General features: G+C 38.5%; 1 protein-coding gene and 1 non-coding gene across 2 annotated transcripts in view; one reads left to right on the forward strand and one right to left on the reverse strand.

Annotated features, from left to right (window-relative positions):
* Positions 1-452: 452 nt before the first annotated feature.
* The window catches only part of PKHD1L1 (PKHD1 like 1), a 136,202-nt gene continuing 118,416 nt past the window's right edge, over positions 453-18,238 (forward strand). The window contains exons 1-5 of the mRNA XM_054708359.1: positions 453-547; positions 2,470-2,559; positions 12,279-12,423; positions 13,328-13,436; positions 17,116-17,173. Coding sequence (XP_054564334.1) covers positions 475-547; positions 2,470-2,559; positions 12,279-12,423; positions 13,328-13,436; positions 17,116-17,173 — 475 coding nt within the window. The 5' untranslated portion in view covers positions 453-474. The remainder of the gene's footprint in view (positions 548-2,469; positions 2,560-12,278; positions 12,424-13,327; positions 13,437-17,115; positions 17,174-18,238) is intronic.
* Positions 15,210-15,313, reverse strand: LOC114232142 (U6 spliceosomal RNA). The gene has a single exon (XR_003618189.2). It is a non-coding gene; the product is annotated as a U6 spliceosomal RNA (small nuclear RNA).

An 18,238-nucleotide genomic window follows, 5' to 3' on the forward strand; every position in this document is an offset into this window, starting at 1 on the left:
TGAATGTAAAGGGGGAAATGTGTGAGGTTCGTGTATTAGTTGGACTTTTAGACCCAACTGGGGTCGATTAATAATCACAGCAGACAGGCCACGAAAGTATACAGGCCCAGACTTTTTTTAAAAATCAGTAAGAAAGAGAAGGTAAGGAAAGGGGGGAAGGGGCGAGCCTCACGGAACACTTGCCCATGGATCTCTCTTGCCAACAGGAGCGGACCGCCTTAGGTTGTTGGGCCCCAGGTCTGCGGGTGGAGGTCTGATGAGCGCAGGGCGGTCCCGCCGGGCTCGCCTCTCCCGGAGGGGTGCGTATCTGGGTGCGGATCCCCGGGGCGCCGCCCCATCGCCGGGGGCGGGGCCGCCTGCCTGCGCGTGGGAAGGTCGGGCGCGCGAGTGAGTGGCGATCCCCGGGCTGAGCGCAGGCGCGCGCGGCGGCTCGGAGCAGCGGGCGCGCCGGACTCCGCGGAACTCGGAGCCGCGATGGGACACCTGTGGCTTTGGGGGACCTGGGGCTTCTGGGGGCTGCTGCTGTGCGCCGCGGACCCCCACGCAGGTAACCCATTGGGGGCGCCAGGGAAGCGCGCAGGAGAAGCGCATGCAGGCACGGTCCCTGCTCCTGGGGGCGCGGGACAGGCGGGACCGCTGGACCCCAGCCCTGGGCCAAAGGTGTGGGTGTCGCCGCTTGGCAAGCCTGGACCAAAGGACCTGGAAGGCGGGCCTGACAGACAGACCGAGGGAGCGGGAGAGATGGCTCTTCATTCATCAGTGTTGCTTGCCAGAGTTCTGAGTCTCCCCTCCTCTCCCCAAGTGACTTGTTGGAATGAGACGGAGGGACATGTGGCCTGGGGGATTGGTGATGGGGGTCTAGGCCAGAGAGGCAGCCCGAGTCCCCCCTCTCTCTCTTCTTGGGTCCTTGGGCCCCACTAGAGGGAAGTCTCCCAGGGGGACAGAAGTGGGTCTTGGTGGCGGGTGTCAGTCACTTCCAGGGCCAGCTGCCCTGTGCCTTCAAAGTAATACCCAGGAGAGGGCTGGGAAGAGACTGATAAGATAAGAAATTGGAGTTGTCCGTGGAGATAACTGGAGGATGAACCTGAGATAGGTGAGGAGCAGCGTGGCCTTGGAGATAGGATCCAGCTGGAGTTTCCTACCGGCGGCTGTGGGCTGCTGGAAGTCAGAGAGGTGCCTGAAGCGGGAGCAGCCGAGGGGCGCTTGGCAAAGACAGGCCTAAAGCACAGAGGCCTTGGGTCCGGGGACTAGTCTTCGTTATGTTGGAGAGCTGTTGGCCTTATAGGTGAAGTCCCTGCTAAACTTTTTCTCAGGCAGGAATGAACCATACAATCATAACTCTTTTCACCTTTCTCTTTAGTTGTGCCCCCCGCCCCCCTTCTTGCCCCCAATTAAATTTTCCTACCTACTCTGAGAATTTGTTACTGGATTTAATAGTACCCAGATCTGTCCGGTTTAAGAAGAAAATAAACTCTACTGCACACTGGGTATCTTTGAGTTGTTTTCACTCATTGCTTACAGTTCTCCAAGGAAGCCACTCACCCACCTCCTGTCTAGAACTCTTTGTCTTCCCCACAATTGGTCCAGTCTAGCTAACTGATATTTGCCCTCCCAAATGCAACAGGTGTGACCCAAGACGTATGGATGAAATGCCCCATCTGAGTCATCTATGGCCCTGGTGCTGTCTGGTGTCACTCTGTACTGTGCAAGCGAAACTTCTGGGAAGTTGGGATTGTTATGCATTTTTATTTTATTTTTATTTTTAGATATTTTTATTGATTTTAGAGAGGAAGGGAGAGGGATAGAGAGATAGAAACATCAACGATGAGGGAGAATCATTGATTGGCTGCCTCCTGCATGCCCCCCACTGGGGATGGAGCCCAGCAACCCAGGAATGTGCCCTTGGCCAGAATCAAACCTGGGACCCTTCGGTCCGAAGGTCAATGCTCTAGCCACTGAGCCAAACCAGCTAGGGCTTGTTATGCATTTCTATATCCTCAGGCACAGTAACACCGTTTGTTGAATGAATCGGTGACGTGTGCATTAAGAACTTGGGAGCATCAGGAGGCTAGAAAGATCCCAGAAATGATCTTTGCTGAAGTCTCACTCTGTCGTAGAAAACAATTTCTTCCTAAAGCACAACATTCCTCTTTGCACCTGGGTTATTCGTTGATTCTACTAGCTTTGCACTTCCTGTGTGCTTGAACTTAAGGGTTTAATAAGTGTTTTATAATGTGATAGATAAGAATGAGGAAAATGATCAATGAGTATTAACTAAGTTAATGCTTAACTCCCTGTCAAGTCATTGGTTAGCAGTAGAGCCATTAATAAAACATTGGTATATTTGTACTTTCAGACTATAGCCTTCGTGATATTTTTCTAACAATGTTGTAATACGTGGTATGAAATTGGATGCTTGAAATGAAGTCCTTGATAATTTTCCCTCTACTATATTTTAATATCTTTCAGATGGCTCTAAAATAATTCCTAAAGTCACAGAAATAATACCTAAATATGGCAGCATAAATGGAGCAACAAGACTGACTATCAAAGGAGAAGGTATGGTTGCCCTTTTGGCATTTTTTTTTTTTTTTGCCAAGGTTGAGGTACTTTAAAGACTACTTCTTTCACACTCAGGGACTTACGATTAAAAAAAAAAAATCCACTGGAGTTATTTCTCCACTTGGCCAGAGTGGTAGAACTCTATCCCCTTTAACAGTTAATGAAATTGCCAAGAGTCTTCTATCAACAAGATCATCTGAATTCGTATTATAATTACTTGATTAATTCTAAGATCTGGATTCTAATGACTAGTCTATAGCTCAACTCTGCAATTGTTTGCTTTGCTCTTCATGGGTCTCTAATATTTAATTAGTTTTTATATCAAATAATACATGTTGGGGGGTTAGGGGTATAATGCTAGTAAGAGGGTATGATAGAAAAAATAGAATGGTAATGAAAGGAGAAAGGCAATTGACAGTAGAGCTTTGGATCCCTTCTCCTGCCACCAATCCTCATTCTGTGCTTCATCAAAGCATGGGTTATGTATGACTCTCTTCTTGCCTGGTCTTGGGATGAAAATATAGTAAGCAATCAGTGAATATATTTAATTACTACAATTAGGAAGAAATATGTGGTTCTTTTAACCACAAGGCCTTTGGCATCTAAATGGTTGTGGTACACATTGCTTACACATTTTTGAAAGATGAGAAAGAAAATTTTTAAAAGAATATTAACAAAAGTGATTACTTCATCTATAACAAGAAGAGAAATGAGAAGTTTTTGGAGTGAAAGAATTTATAAAGCGAGATATGTAATTCTGATATATATATATATATAATTTCTTTCAATACTTCTAAGTAATATTTCTGCAGAATTCAACCTTTCAAGGATATACTTAAAATGGTTTATGCCTCTAAGTTGTGAACAATATATTTTGAATTAAAGTGTTCTTTTTTAGAATTAAACACCTGGAGGCAATGTATTTGTTAAGGACTATTTTTAAAATGTCTTTATGTATAGTTCCTTTATATTGTAAATTGCTGTTGACATAATGTGCTTGAAAGTTATTGGGTTTTTAAAAAAATTTTTTTACTTATTGATTTGAGAGAGAGAAGAAGGAAGAGAGAGAGAGAAAGATCGATTTGTTGTTCCACCCACTCATGCATTCACTGGTTGATTCTTTTTTTTTTTTTTTTTAATATATATTTTATTGATTTTTACAGGGAGGAAGGGAGAGGGACAGAGAGCTAGAAACGTCGATGAGAGAGAAACATCAACCAGCCGCCTCCCGCACACCCCCTACTGGGGATGTGCCCGCAACCAAGACACATGCCCCTGACCGGACCCGAACCTGGGACCTTCCAGTCCGCAGGCCGACGCTCTATCCACTGAGCCAAACCGGTTTCGGCCACTGGTTGATTCTTATAAGTACACTGACCAGGGATCAAATCCACAACCTTGGCTCATCAGGACAATGCTCCAACCATCTGAGCTACCCGGCCAGGGACAAAAGCAATTTGTTTTTTGACATGGATTTACACGCATGAAAGAAATACCCAGATTAAAACAAAACAATAAAACCACCCAGCTGTTTTCTTATTTTGAGACCTGAACTTTTTCTGATCCAAGAACCATAGCTTGAATTTAAGTATATAGATCCAGATCATCCCTAGTTAGAAATAGAAAAAACAAAGCATTCTTTTCTTAAGGCAGTTTGGAAGAATATCCTTGTTAATCTAGCTGTCACCTTTGCTCTTTTGTGTACATTCTGAGGCTCAGGAGTAATAATCCTATGAAGCACAAAGTGTCATGGTGAATTTCTAGTTTTCCCCATCAGCATCAATTCATAGGTGCTTTTGGCAGGGAATTCTAGAGTAGTTAAATCTTTTTTGAATTGCAGATACCAGCACCTTCCCCCAGATTTGTCTTCCTTCTCTCTGCTTTAATGACACACTGTTGGTGACTAAAAATGTGTTAGCGTGTGTATTTTTCAGAGGCTGAGTCTAATTACTGTTTTATGTAGGTTGGGGGGGGGGCATGATATGTATACAGAATGTGTATAAAGCAATGATAATGAATTTGCAAAACACATCACAGTGCCTATGACTACATGAATATGGTACTTGAACAAAGCTTATTTGGAAGGAATATATACATGATCCATCAGTGCTGTCTCTACCTGATGCTCCATGTATAGAATGACACATAGACCTAACTTATTAACCACACAAGAACACTTTCCAAATGAAATTGTAAATGCCAGATGATTACTCAAATGTTGGTCCCATATGACTGTTTAAGTGTTTTATTTTTGTAAAAGTGATGAAAAAGTAAACTATCATAGAAATGTTTTACTTAGAAAGTGAAATTTCACCTTCTAGAAAGATCTACTTTAATATTTTGATGTATCCAAGTGGCTTTTGGCTATTTCCACACATAGTATTGACCTTTACCGACAAAATTTGCTATTGCATCACTTTGTCCTGAAGGCTGCGCTTCAGGAACCAAAGATACATAATTGTACAGTCATGATGCCCACGTAAAAGTGTTTTGTGCAGTGGCATGATTGTAGAAATACTTCTCTGTCCTTTTAACATCTTAAATGGATATTAACTGATTTGAGAGGTTGTGTTATTATTTTGCTAAGTTCTAGAGTGTTTCTAACAATTGGTTTTATTACATTATATTCACACCTTGTATTTATTAATTGTTTTCCTTGATATTTATCATGTTTCCCTTTATTTAAAAATATCAGCAAGATAGAAGGAATAACAGTTAACTTTTGGGTCTTTTTTCTTTTGAAAATATATTTTATTGAGTTTTTACAGAGAGGAAGGGAGAGGGATAGAGAGTTAGAAACATTGATGGGAGAGAAACATCAATCAGCTGCCTCTTGCACACCTCCTAACTGGGGATGTGCCCGCAACCAAGGTACATGCCCTTGACCGGAATCGAACCTGGGACCTTTCAGTCCGCAGGCCAATGCTCTATCCACTGAGCAAAACCAGTTAGGGTGGGTCTTTTTTCTATATTTTGCTGTTACAGTATCCAGCATATATATTTTTGTTAATATGAAGTGTTGAATTGCAAAATTTTTTTAAAATTTTATTGATTTTTTACAGAGAGGAAGGGAGAGGGATAAAGAGTTAGAAACATCCATCAGCTGCCTCCTGCACACCTCCTACTGGGGATGTGCCCGCAACCAAGGTACATGCCCTTGACTGGAATCAAACCCGGACCCTTCAGTTCGCAGGCCAATGCTCTATCCACTGAGCTAAACCAGTCAGGGCGAATTACACAATTTTTATAACATTATGGCTTTTGGTTCCATCTTTCCCACTTCCCACTATGTGCCTGTGGACAAGTTATTGCTCTAAGCCTCAGCTTCCTCATCAGTAAAATGGGATAGTAATTCCTACCTGTTGCGGCTATTGTGAATATTGAAATGGATGATGTATCTAAGGTGCCCATATATGATATATGCCCCGTAAATTCGAGCTAACTTATTGTGATTATTCTTTTACATTTATGTTATAGTTTTAGTTTCATTCTTTAGGAGTTTCTTCCATTACACTGCACCTTTCCCCCCCATGATTTTTAATATTACAACTTTTAAGTAGCTTTATACACTCTCAACCCTGCTTTTTTGAAGTAGAGAAACTGTAACAGCTAGAATGGTGCACGGCAGCTGGCATCTTCCATGAAGTCTGCTATCAGGAGGCCCCGGTTTTCGTACCTGACAAGTCTTGTCTCCAGTTTTTCTGCAAAAAAAAAAAAAAAAAAAATACATCAACATGTTAGGAATTTCCATTTGAAGTCTCAACCTTTTCTGTTTCCAGGGTACACCCAACCCTTCCTGTGATCTTTGTCCTTTGGAGTACTTCCAGAGGTATCTCTTCGTGCCCAGTTATTTATTTAGAATTATACTTTTCAATTAAAATTCTTTTTAAAGGTGACTCTTTTGAATTTTTTTTAAATATAATTTTAAACTAAAAATCTTTTAAAAGGTGACTCCTCTATATTTTATTAACTCTCAAATTAGCTGAAAAAAATATTTCTATGCTTTTTTTTTTTTTAGCAAAATTTATAATGAAAATATTTACAAAAATCTTACCAGTTTGGTTCTCATTTTTTCCATAGATTTTACTCCTGGGGAAATATATATCTATCTATCTATATATATATATATATATATATATATATATATATATATATAGAGAGAGAGAGAGAGAGAGAGAGAGAGAGAACTCCTAAGCTAAAAACATCATCTTTTGTTAGTGTTATTTTTTACATTTGTATTTGTCTTAGAAAAGCTGAAGAACATATCTGCATTACCATATCATTCATGTGACATGTACCTGATAGGAAAATAATACATACATCACATCCTGAGCCACATCACAATGAAAACTTTCCATTCTTTAGTTAGTTGCCAGCATCCCTTCGGTGTGTTCCAAACTCAATGTGAACTCCAAAGATAAGCAGAAGTTGGCAGAAGGAACATGCGGGTTTACAAGTAGCTTGCTTTTCTGTGTTTTCATGTGTCTTCTCATAATTCCATTTTAGCAGTAACTTTCTTTCTAGATTCAAAACTGTGAATTCAATGCAAATATCTTTTCAGATGTTAAATTGATGCTTATATTTGTACCTTAGTCTATGCTGGATGAGTCATGTTCAGTTAACATTTAAGCTTAGGAGAAGAAAGTGGTGTTTATTAAAATCCCTACCTTTTGTTGAGTTTCTGCTTACTTTTTTTTTTTTTTTTTACATGTAAAGGATAGGAGGGGAGACATAGGGTCTGGAGGAAGTTACATTGGGTAACAAATAATAGCTTTGTAATGTGCACCTTTAATATTATTTTTCTCTGAATATCACAAATATGCCTGGTTGGCATCTACAACCTGGATCTGAATTCTGGGCTCCACTTACTAGTTTTCTGTTAGGTTTTTAAAGAGATATTAATACTGAACCTAAACCTCAGGATTTTTGTGACTAAGAATAAGAGTAGATATCAACTAAGCTCATATGATCCAGGCACCATATTAAGCAATATATATATATATATATATATATATATATATATATATCCTCATTTAGTCTTCCTAACAATCCAATAAGATTATTATGGTCAGTTTTCTGATGAGGAGACTAAGACAGAGTTTATATATAAAGCTCAAATTCCCAAAGTCATACTGCAAGGAAATGCTGGAGCCGGCATTCCAACCCAGTTATCAGGGTCCAAATGCCCTGTCCTTAAATAGCACTGTCCCCTGACATGCAGCTTTATCAGAGCTGGAGTTCAGGAACTTAGCATTTGTGAACATCTGGCACAATGAAGTCCTACTTCCTACATTAAACCAGGCAACATTTGTGTCTTCTAATGGACCTTTGTAGAACTTTGAAAATGGTCAGTAATTTAAAAAGCAGTCACAACACAGATATCTGGCCACCCCAATTCAGCCACTTCAACTAGTAAAGGCTATTTAATATGAGCACATATCATAGTGATGATTATTTTGTTGAAACATACTTGAAAACTACTGACAATTTAAGATAAATACTTAATATTTATTTTCTCTAACAGTAATATGAATACATAGGATTTTAAAGAGGTAAGTCTGCATCTCTGGGTTTACTTTCTTGCTTTATACTGATTTTAAGTTTATTATTGTCCTGGGAGAACCAAATGATCTGTAGGTAATTAAGTTCTGATATTTGAATAGTTTGTAGGTTTATATCTTAATTACATGGATGCAAATCTTTTGGTGTAAAAGAAATTTCAAAAGTATCATCAGTCATCAATTTGGCTATAGTGGTGTTTTAATGGTAAGCACTTGTGAAAGTCAGAGAAAAGTAATATTTAAAAACACATTTTTTTTAGAACTCACAATTTAGGAATTTTAAACTTTGAAGTAATCCGGGCAAAAACGAATTAGTTATTAATTTAACTTAGTTCCAAAAAATATTATGACCTAGACAACTTTATAGATTCACTCTGCATACTTGAATAATATTAAGTACCTTTTAAACATTTTTATTAAGAAAATATTTAATTACAGGATTTAATTATAGAACATCATCCAATTAATTTTTTCATAGGTTTCATTTCTTAGGTTTATTCCAAAATTAAATATTGTTTCAACAATATAAAATACTTTGATGTGACATAAATTTATTTAATCCATGTTTATTTCCAAACCTAGTTTTGAATTTTCATATGTTTACAATAAGATTAAAATAATTTTCTGCTCTGTTATCTTCACATCATCTATTTCTCTGTTTCTATTGAGTCACACATCAGCATGCAAACATACTATTTCACCCACCTGGAAAAAACAGAAGTAAAATCATCAACCTTCTTCTTCCTCTACACTTCCCTCCAGCTGCTACCTGATTTCTCTGCTCTCCTTTATAGTAAAACTCCCACAAGGGTTACCAGGATTTGTTCTCTTCACTTACTGTCCCCATCTTCTCTTGAACCCATCCGAGACATCTACCCATCAGTCTTTGACACAGCATCTTCACTCCTGCCCTGACTCTATCTCACTCCTGCCCCCGTCTATACTCTCAGAATAGCAGCTAGGGACCATGGGAAGTGTAAGATCACACCTCTCTTGTGGTTCAAAGCCTGCAGTGGTTCTCTACTAAGAAATAATCCAAATGCTCCTATTTCTGATCTCCTCTCCTACCCTTCTCCTCATTCCTACTTCTCCATCCTTACCTGCTAATTCTTCAATTCACTAACATACTCCCATTTCAGGGCCTTGGAATATCTTGTTTCCTCTGTCTAAAATGCACTTGCCATAGGTATTCTCATGGCTAACTCCTTCTGAAAAGCTTCCTTGACCATCTATGTCACATGTTTCCTGTATCCCAGGAACGGGATTGGAAGATCACAAACAAGATAGTCTTGGAAAGAGCCATGTGAATGGACTCATGGTAGTGAGCACGAAGCATGCAGATCCATGTGTCTCAAGTTAATACCCACAAGAAAGCATTCCCACAGGGGAAACAGAGCAACCAGGTCGATGGGATGACTCAAGAACTTCTCTCCTTGGCCACCTCAGTGCTTGTGAAATTGGCCCATGAATAGAGGGGTCATGGGTGATGGCTGTGCATGGGCCAGCACCATGGAATCCCTTTCACCGATGCTAAGCTACCCACTGCTGTTGCTGAACACCTGACCTGCTCAGAGACCAACACTGAGCTCTCAAGAGAGACCATCCTTCACAAAGTTCATCCCCCCACTTAGTGACAAGTTGTCTGAATCACTCTCCTTCTCTCATGAAAAGAACAGAGATTCCTTATTCCTGAACTGGCACCTACTCCAGACATGAGTTTTGCCTTCTCTTTCCATAGCGCCTTTGCCAGCTCTGTCTTCTGAGAGCCTAGGGAGCCTGATTTACTGCCAGGAGATTCCACAAATAGTGCCTCAGAACAAAAAAATGCATTTATTGTGAAAGAGTTATGATAACAGGTACATGAAGCCTGTGTTACCCTGAAACATACGGCTTAGTAGAATGATGAAATGTCCTACAACCTTAAGGGATGGATAAGATCCCAGCTTGGGAACAACATCCTGTGGAATGGAATGCTGTCCTTCGGCATATGCCACATGCAGTGAGCCAATGGCTGATGCATGCTGTTGTTTCCCAATAGACAGAATACAGGGAGCTGGAAATGAAGGGCTTCCCCATCCCTGCCCTCCCCCCACCACCACCCCATCATTATCGCTCCCAGTGATCCAGAAATATATCTGTGCTTTCTATCCTTGCAATTTTAGGTTCTTCCAAGGCTCCCAATATGGGTTCCACTGAACTAAAACTACCACTACTACCGATCATTTGAATCCATGAAACATAATTAGTAGACAACTAGAGATAATCAATTCTGATGGTCATGAAGAGGTAGGGCTGCTTTACCTAATGCAGATAAGGAGTAGTATGGCTGGAATTCACGAAGTTGGAGGCAACTCTTGACTTCCAAGTCCAATGATAAGTGTGAATTATAGGCAATTATGGCAACCACAGCCTAACAAGGGCAAGGCAGCTAAGGGCTCAGATCTTGAGGATGAAGGTTATTGTCACTCCATTAGCTGAGGTGCTGGCCAAGGATAAGGGAAATCTACAATGGGTGATAGAGAGGGGCCAGGTGAACGTTCATTATCGCCTCAGGACCGTGGTATTAGTGTGGCCTGTAGCTTGTCCCACTAACCCCCCTTGTATTCGAGCCTTAGCAGGGCTCTCATGTAGTCACCACCTAAGACTCTTGATAATGGAATGTACTTAAAGTATAGGAATTTCTGGGTGGTGCCATTTCTGTATGGACTGTATCAGGTGCCTTTTATGTTCAGCCTAGCATCCTCTTGTCCTCACCTGTGATTCTAGCCACAGCTATGTCAAATAGTTCCCCCTGTACTGTGACTCAATCTATACTTTCAGATTATTGCCTTAATTTCTACCAACATGGCTTTGTCCACTGTCCCAGGGCTTCTCCAATAGGGGGACTTGGGACATGCAGCCCACATGGCAGACATGCTGCCTGTAAGTGCAGGAAGTTATTTCCCCCAGTGGGAACCCTCAGGTAATGGGGCAGGATTTGATGAATAAATGCTTCTTGCTGTTGATTCTTCGATTGTGAAAGGCAGTCTCTATTTTCCTTAGAAGTTACCAGTAAGATTCTCATTTGTCCTCAGTGGTGCCTACTTTTCTTTGTTCAGGTTTTACTCTACCTTGTTCCTAAGAAATCACCACCCAAATAAACTTCTTGCAAGTCCTCACCTCAGACTTTGCTTTATAGAAACTCATGGTAAAATAGTGGTATAGTGTTACCCTCATGCAATCTTTCTATACCCTTTAGCATGCTATTTTTTTTTAGCTTTATTTTTTTTTATTTTTTTTTAATTTCTTTATTGATTAAGGTATCACATATTTGTCCTCATCCCCCTCCCCCATTCCCATCCCGCACCCCTCCCCATGCATGCCCCCACCCCCCTGTTGTCCTTAACCACTGGTTAGGCTCATATGCATGCACACAAGTCCTTTGGTTGATCTCTCCCCTTTATAATGAACAACATAGACTGATGAACAAGAACAGACCCAGAAACAAGGAGGCACGGATCAGACTGTCGGGCCTCAGAGGGAGGGTAGGGGAGGGTGGGGGTAAAATAGCATGCTTTTTTTTTAATAACAGTTATCTGCACTGGATATAGTATATAGCATCTGGTGATGTATACATGTACATATATACATATTTATATATTTGTATATAAAACCTTTGTCGCCCTGGCTGGTGTGGCTGAGTTGGTTGGGCACTGAAGGGTTTGACTCTGGTTGGGGCACATGCCCAGGTTGCATGCTCTATCTCGGTAGGGGATGTGCAGGAGGTAGCCGATTGATGTTTTGCTCTCACATCAATACTTTTCTCCCTTCCTTTCTCTCTTAAAATCAATAAACTATTCTTTAAAAAATATATGTTTGTTTGCTCCACCCCTCCCTATCCTGCTACTGCAATATAAGCTGTTTGATTCCACTGCATTTAATAGCACCTGACAAATAATCAATTCTCAAGAATTACTTTTATGATTTAAATTAATTAAAGTCTAATTTTTCTGTTCCCAAAGAAGATTATAATCATAGGGATAAATATGAAATAAGCTAACTGCTTACTCAGTACTATTCCCTATTAGTTATTGAATAATTCAATACTTAATGACAGTGGTTAGCTCTCTAAGAACAGAATCCATTAATAATACTTGAGTGTTTTTACTTTCCCAGGTTTTGCCCAAGCACACGAGTTTAACTATGGAGTTGATGATGCTGAGTTGGGGAACACTGTGCAATTAGTTTCTTCTTTTCGATCCATTTCTTGTGATGTAGAAAAAGATGCAAGTCATTCAACTCAAATTACATGCTATACTAGGTATGTTTTAAACTCTCTTTAATAATGTCATTTTTATCATATCAGAAGTACAGTTATGCATATTAGTATTTTAATAGTTTTATCACTCTGGTGTTAAAATAATATTTTTCTGATTACCAGCTGTTTTTGATTTTGTGATTTTAGATGATTTTATACCTTTATTACAATCAATTATAATGCTCTTTCCACATATGGGCATGATAAAATATATTCTATATTCTTGTCCAGGTTATGAGAGCTATTATCATTATTGATCTCTTTCAGAAGATAAATGGCTACTATTAAATTGTAATGATGCTCCTCAAAATATCAAAATTATGCTTTCCTCTCAGGTTTGATTAATTTTGTTCAATATCTTGACATAGCCATTAAGATTAAAGACAATATTTTGTATAGTGACATTTCAAGTTTTTTTACTATTGGCCCAAATTAATGTTTGTTATTAGCAATTTAGTGAAAAAAATTAATCATTTTAAACTGTAACTTTCAGTATTGTAATATGTAGCATATATTACAGAGGAATTTATCTACTTTAGGCTCATTGGCTTTTTTTTGCAGCAAAAGTTCACTTATGGAGAAACTTGATTAAAACTTCTTTTTAAACAAAGCAAGGTGATATGTGACTATTTTTAATGATTATTATTACATTTGTTGTTATTGCATTTATTTTCCTTTTCAATAAGCATCAGTGCACTTAGAATAAGCATTTGCTCGAGGTCCATAATTTAGAATTTGCAGTGCAGAATTCAGGATGGAATCATCTTTTCCAAATGTAAAGTATTAACTGTCCACCAGTTAAAATTGTAGACACCACTTCAAAAATGACATGTAGTCTTTTCAGTAGTACTCTACATTCAATAAAAGGGTCATTGCGTTTCTTACATGTTCTTCCTTTGCCTTCCAGAGCAATGCCAGAAGATTCCTACACTGTTCAAGTCAGTGTGGATGGGGTTCCTATTACAGAAAATAATACCTGCAGAGGTCTCATCCACAGCCGAGCGTGCAGCTTCTACGTATGTGGGAGCTCGTCTTTAACTTTCGGATAATTGATCTTACACTTCCCTTCGTGTGGAACTGGGCTTTTATCTTTTAATTTTTAATTTTACAGATTGTTATCTATGTCCACATTTAAAAACATGTGGGCATGTAGCTAAGGATAATTTCACCCAGTTTTAATTATCTTCCATAGTAATAGAATCTCTTTTATTACTTCTGATCTCTTTAAAAGGTTTCCCCTTTTTAAAATTACTCTTATTAATGGGTTAAACTTTTATACATCAAGTTATTTTCTTGTTTACACTGGGTTTTTTTTCTCTTTCTCCATTTCTGTTTTTAGTTTGATTCTTCTCTTTCCTGTTTTCATTGGAGTCACCTTCATTTTGAATAGAAACATAATGACTTTTTCTTTCTCCAGTAAACCATTCTTTTCCTTACCATGAAAGTATGAAATAGTAAGTCTGAAGTTATCCTTAACCTCACATTTGAAAATCTATCTCTTTTGTTGTTAGTCTAAAAATCTATCCTTTTACTTGTAAGTACAAATCTGGGCTTTTTAAATAATATATATTTTTATTGATTTCAGAGAGGAAGGGAGAGGGAGAAAGAGATAGAAACATCAGTGATGAGAGAGAATCATTGATTGACTGCCTCCAGCACACCCCACCACTGGGGATCGAGCCCACAACCCGGGCATGTGCCCTGACCGGGAGTCAAACCGTGACCTCCTGGTTCATAGGTCGATGCTCAACCACTGAGCCACACCGGCCGGGCCAGATCTGGGCATTCTTTAGGTTTTCCCTGAATGAGAATGGAGGGACAACGGACATTTATTGAGAATTGATTTTGTGTTAGCGTCTTTTGTTTGTATTATTTTGTATCCACGCATCCCATTCTGCATCAACAACGCCCCACCTCCCAACACTTGATTTCTAAAATATGTCACCCATGCTTCTGTGTGTTATTTCTGTTGTCTGCGGTGTCCTGTGTTTCTGTAGGTGGACTCTTCTTAATCTATTTCTAGCCCATTTGTTTTCTTCTGCATTACAGTAGTTCCCCCATTACCCACGGGGGATATGTTCCAAGACCCCCAGTGGATGTTTGAAACTGCAGAGACTGCTGATCCCCAATCAACTTCCTCAGCTCTGCCAGAAATTTGGCAGCAGCTTCTTCATTGGCAAATGCAGTGATTTTTATATCTTTCAGTCCTAACCTCTTCCTGGCTCTGTGTAACCATCCCTGACTTGCAGTAAATGGCTTCATGTCACTCTATTCAGGGGATTCCTTGCTGAAGGCTTCCTATAATTTTTTTATTTCCTTACGAAATCGAGAACTTTCACCTTTTCACTAAAGGAAGCACTTCACAGCTTCTCTTTGGCATGTTCCAAAGGGGCAGCTTCACTACTCTTGTGCTTTGGGGCCATTTTTAAGTAAAATAAGGATTATTTGAACACAAGCACTGTACACCAGGACAGTCGATCTCATAACCAAGACAGCTACTACGTGACTGAGGGGCAGGGAGCGCACACAGCGTGGAGACGCTGGGCAAAGGATGATTCGTGTCTCAGGAGGATGGAGTGGGACTTGTGAGATTTCATCACAATAGTCAGAACAGCACACAATTGAAAACTATGCATTGTTTATTTCTGGAATTGTCTCTGTAATATTTTTAGACGCTGGTTGACCTGTGGATAACTGAAATTGTGGATAAAGGGGGACTAACTGTATTTGTTTTTAAGTGTAGAATTAGATTTGTATATCTCTCAGTTACAGGTAATTCTTTTTTTTTTCTAAGTATGGAATGCTTCACGAATTTGCATGTCATCCTTGTGCAAGGGCCATGCTAATCTCTGTATCGTTCCAATTTTAGTATATGTGCTGCAGAAGCGAGCACAGATAATTCTTTATTTTGCCCATCAGCTCTGCTCTTTACCTTTTGGGTATTAATTTTGTTTTTCACATTGTAGTATATTTCCCTTTTGCAGTAATTACTTCTCATTTTGCTTTTGGAAAAGAAGTTGGCATATGTTTACCTGGATAATAATTGCCAATAATTAATATGTAATTGGCTGTATACCACGGGCAAACTAAGTATGTTATAAATATTCGTTCTTTACTCCCACAACAACCCTATAACTGCATACTATTATTATTATCACTATTTTATGGGTAATAATACTGAGAAATTACCTTACTTACCTAAAGTCATGCAGCATGAGGGTGGTAGAGCTCAGATTTCCATTTAGACAGCCGGACTCCAAAACTGGATTCTCCATCATCATTCCCTCCTGCATCGTATGTGTGCTTGAATATCTCTAACAGTTGTGTATTAGTTGCTATTTGCTGTCATAAAAATTTACCCAAACTTAATGACTTACAACAACACAGCTTTATTACTTTTCCACTTTGTAGGTTAGAAATCTGTAGGTCTCAGTGGACTAAAATCAAGGTGTCAGGAGGTCTTCTGCATTTCTTTGGAAGGATCTAAGGGCGAATTTGTTTCCTTGCTTTTTCCATCTTCTAGACCAATGCTGTTCAACCTTTTTCACCTCATGGCACACATAAACTAATTACTAAAATTCTGCAGCAGGCCAAAAAAATACACTTTTTTGCTGGTCTGACCAAAAAATAGGTATAATTTTGATTCATTCACACAGGATGGCTATTGTTGTGTTGGCTGCTGTCATTTTTTTCATTTGACAATCCAAGGGAAAAGAGGTCAGTGCCCCTGACTAAGTAGTCAGGTATTGCATGTTTTTAAAATTATTGCAGCACACCAGTGTGCCTCTTGAAGCTCACCGGTTGAAAATCACTGTTCTGGACTGAGGTTGCCCACATTCTTTGGCTTGTGGTCCCTTCCTCTGCTTTCAGAGCCAGCAGTGGTGGTTGAGTTCTTATCACACCTCATGATCTTGCTTCCATTGTTGCATCTTCCTCTCTGACTCTGGCTATTCTCTCTCCCTCTTCCATTTATAAGGACCCTTGCAATTACATTGAGCCCAGACGGATAATCCTAAATCATCTCCCTCTTCTAAAATCAACACATTAGCAACCTCTATTCCATTGGTACTATCTTCCATGTAACCTAACATATTCACAGGTTCCATAGATTAGAGGCATGGACATCTTCAGGGAGGCATTATTCTGTCTATCACCAAGTATTAGTTTCCATCACACTGGTGGCCTCCTGGAATTCTGCTCTCTTCCAGTTCCCATTTGTATCACAGTTCTTAAGATTTATGCCTGCACTGCTCCAAAAAAGTATCTTAAGCTCACTTTGATGGACTTTTCCCAAGTTTTGCTTCATGTTTTTGAAATATGCATTGTTGTTTTTCTTCTTGGGCTTAATCCAAAGTAGACTTTCTTTAATGTTATTCTACTGAATTCCTAAAGTTTTTATCAGAGAGCCTTATCACTGTGTTTTGACTTATACTGATAACAGAGGGATGCTTAAATTTTAAAATTGCAACAAGCTAGAGACATTTTGAAATGAGAGGGGATTTTTAAGGGATAAGGAAAAGATCTTGAATAATCGGAATAATATTCTAAATTGTTTTTCTTAGATGTAACAAGGAATATTTTGATAGTGATCTTATGGATACTGTTTAAAAAGAAATAATGTAAGAAGCAGAGATATTCCATAAAACTAGGAACGAATGAGAGATAAGACTGCTTAACAACAGTGTTATTTTACAGGCAAAAAGTTTCAGAACTCCAACAATAAGGAGCATCACACCTTTATCTGGGACTCCAGGTCTGTTATATGGCAGCTGAAATATCTTTTTGGTTTGTGGTAATTAGTTTACTTTTTAGTATATAAAATTATTATATCTGAAAAATTATAAATGGAATTTTTCTGATTATACAATAAATGCCAATGTTTTTTATAAGATGATTTTCAGTGTCTGCATCTGAATCTACATAATGTATTTAACTTTCCTCCTATTGGACATTTAACTGACTTTCAGTGTTCATTGTAATAACTATAGTTGTACCAGTTTATAACTCCAATAGGAATAAGCGAGAATGCCCTTTTCTGTAACCTTGACAATTCTATGTACAAATTTTCAAGTATTTATATGAAAATGTAAGTTTTAGAAAACATTTCCAATTTTTTAATTCATGTAATTAAATTTACTTATATTTACTGATCATTTGTATTTTTTCTTTTATAAATTACCTGTTTTTATCCTTAGTTTAAATTAAGTCTAGTCAACTTTTTTAGATTAGATTATGAGAATTCTTTATATTTTAAGGATATTAACCATTTATATGTCATATATGTAGGGAATATTTTTTAATTTATCATTTGATTTTAAAATTGATTAGCAGTTTTTCTGTCATTCAGATACTTTAAATTTTTATTATCAAATCTGTAAATCTTAACCTTTGTTATTTCTTCCTCAGTTTTTATGCTATTTTATATAAATATTACATAAATTTTCACCTACTTTTCAATAGTTTTATTTTTTATATTTAATTTTTATTTCACCTAGGGTTGATTTTACTTTTTTAGTATACAGTAAGGACTCGTTTATTTTTTCCAATTAAGTCACCCATGACCTCAGTGATATTTATTGAATAATTCATTCTGTCAGGAAGCACCTCTTTAATTTGTAAATACTTGTAGATACTTCCTTAATACTATAGGTACTCATTAATGTTTTATTCTATTTGCCAGAACTTTTAGAACAATGCTAAGCTGTACTGGTAAGCGTTAAGTTATAAGTATTTGGATGCCCATTTTATTGGAAAACCCTCTAATGTTTTGGTAGTGAGTGTGTGGGCCTGTGGGTAGATATTCTCACAGAATTTTTTG

This window comes from Eptesicus fuscus, chromosome 19 (genome assembly GCF_027574615.1).
Source record: "Eptesicus fuscus isolate TK198812 chromosome 19, DD_ASM_mEF_20220401, whole genome shotgun sequence".
Taxonomy (NCBI): domain Eukaryota; kingdom Metazoa; phylum Chordata; class Mammalia; order Chiroptera; family Vespertilionidae; genus Eptesicus; species Eptesicus fuscus.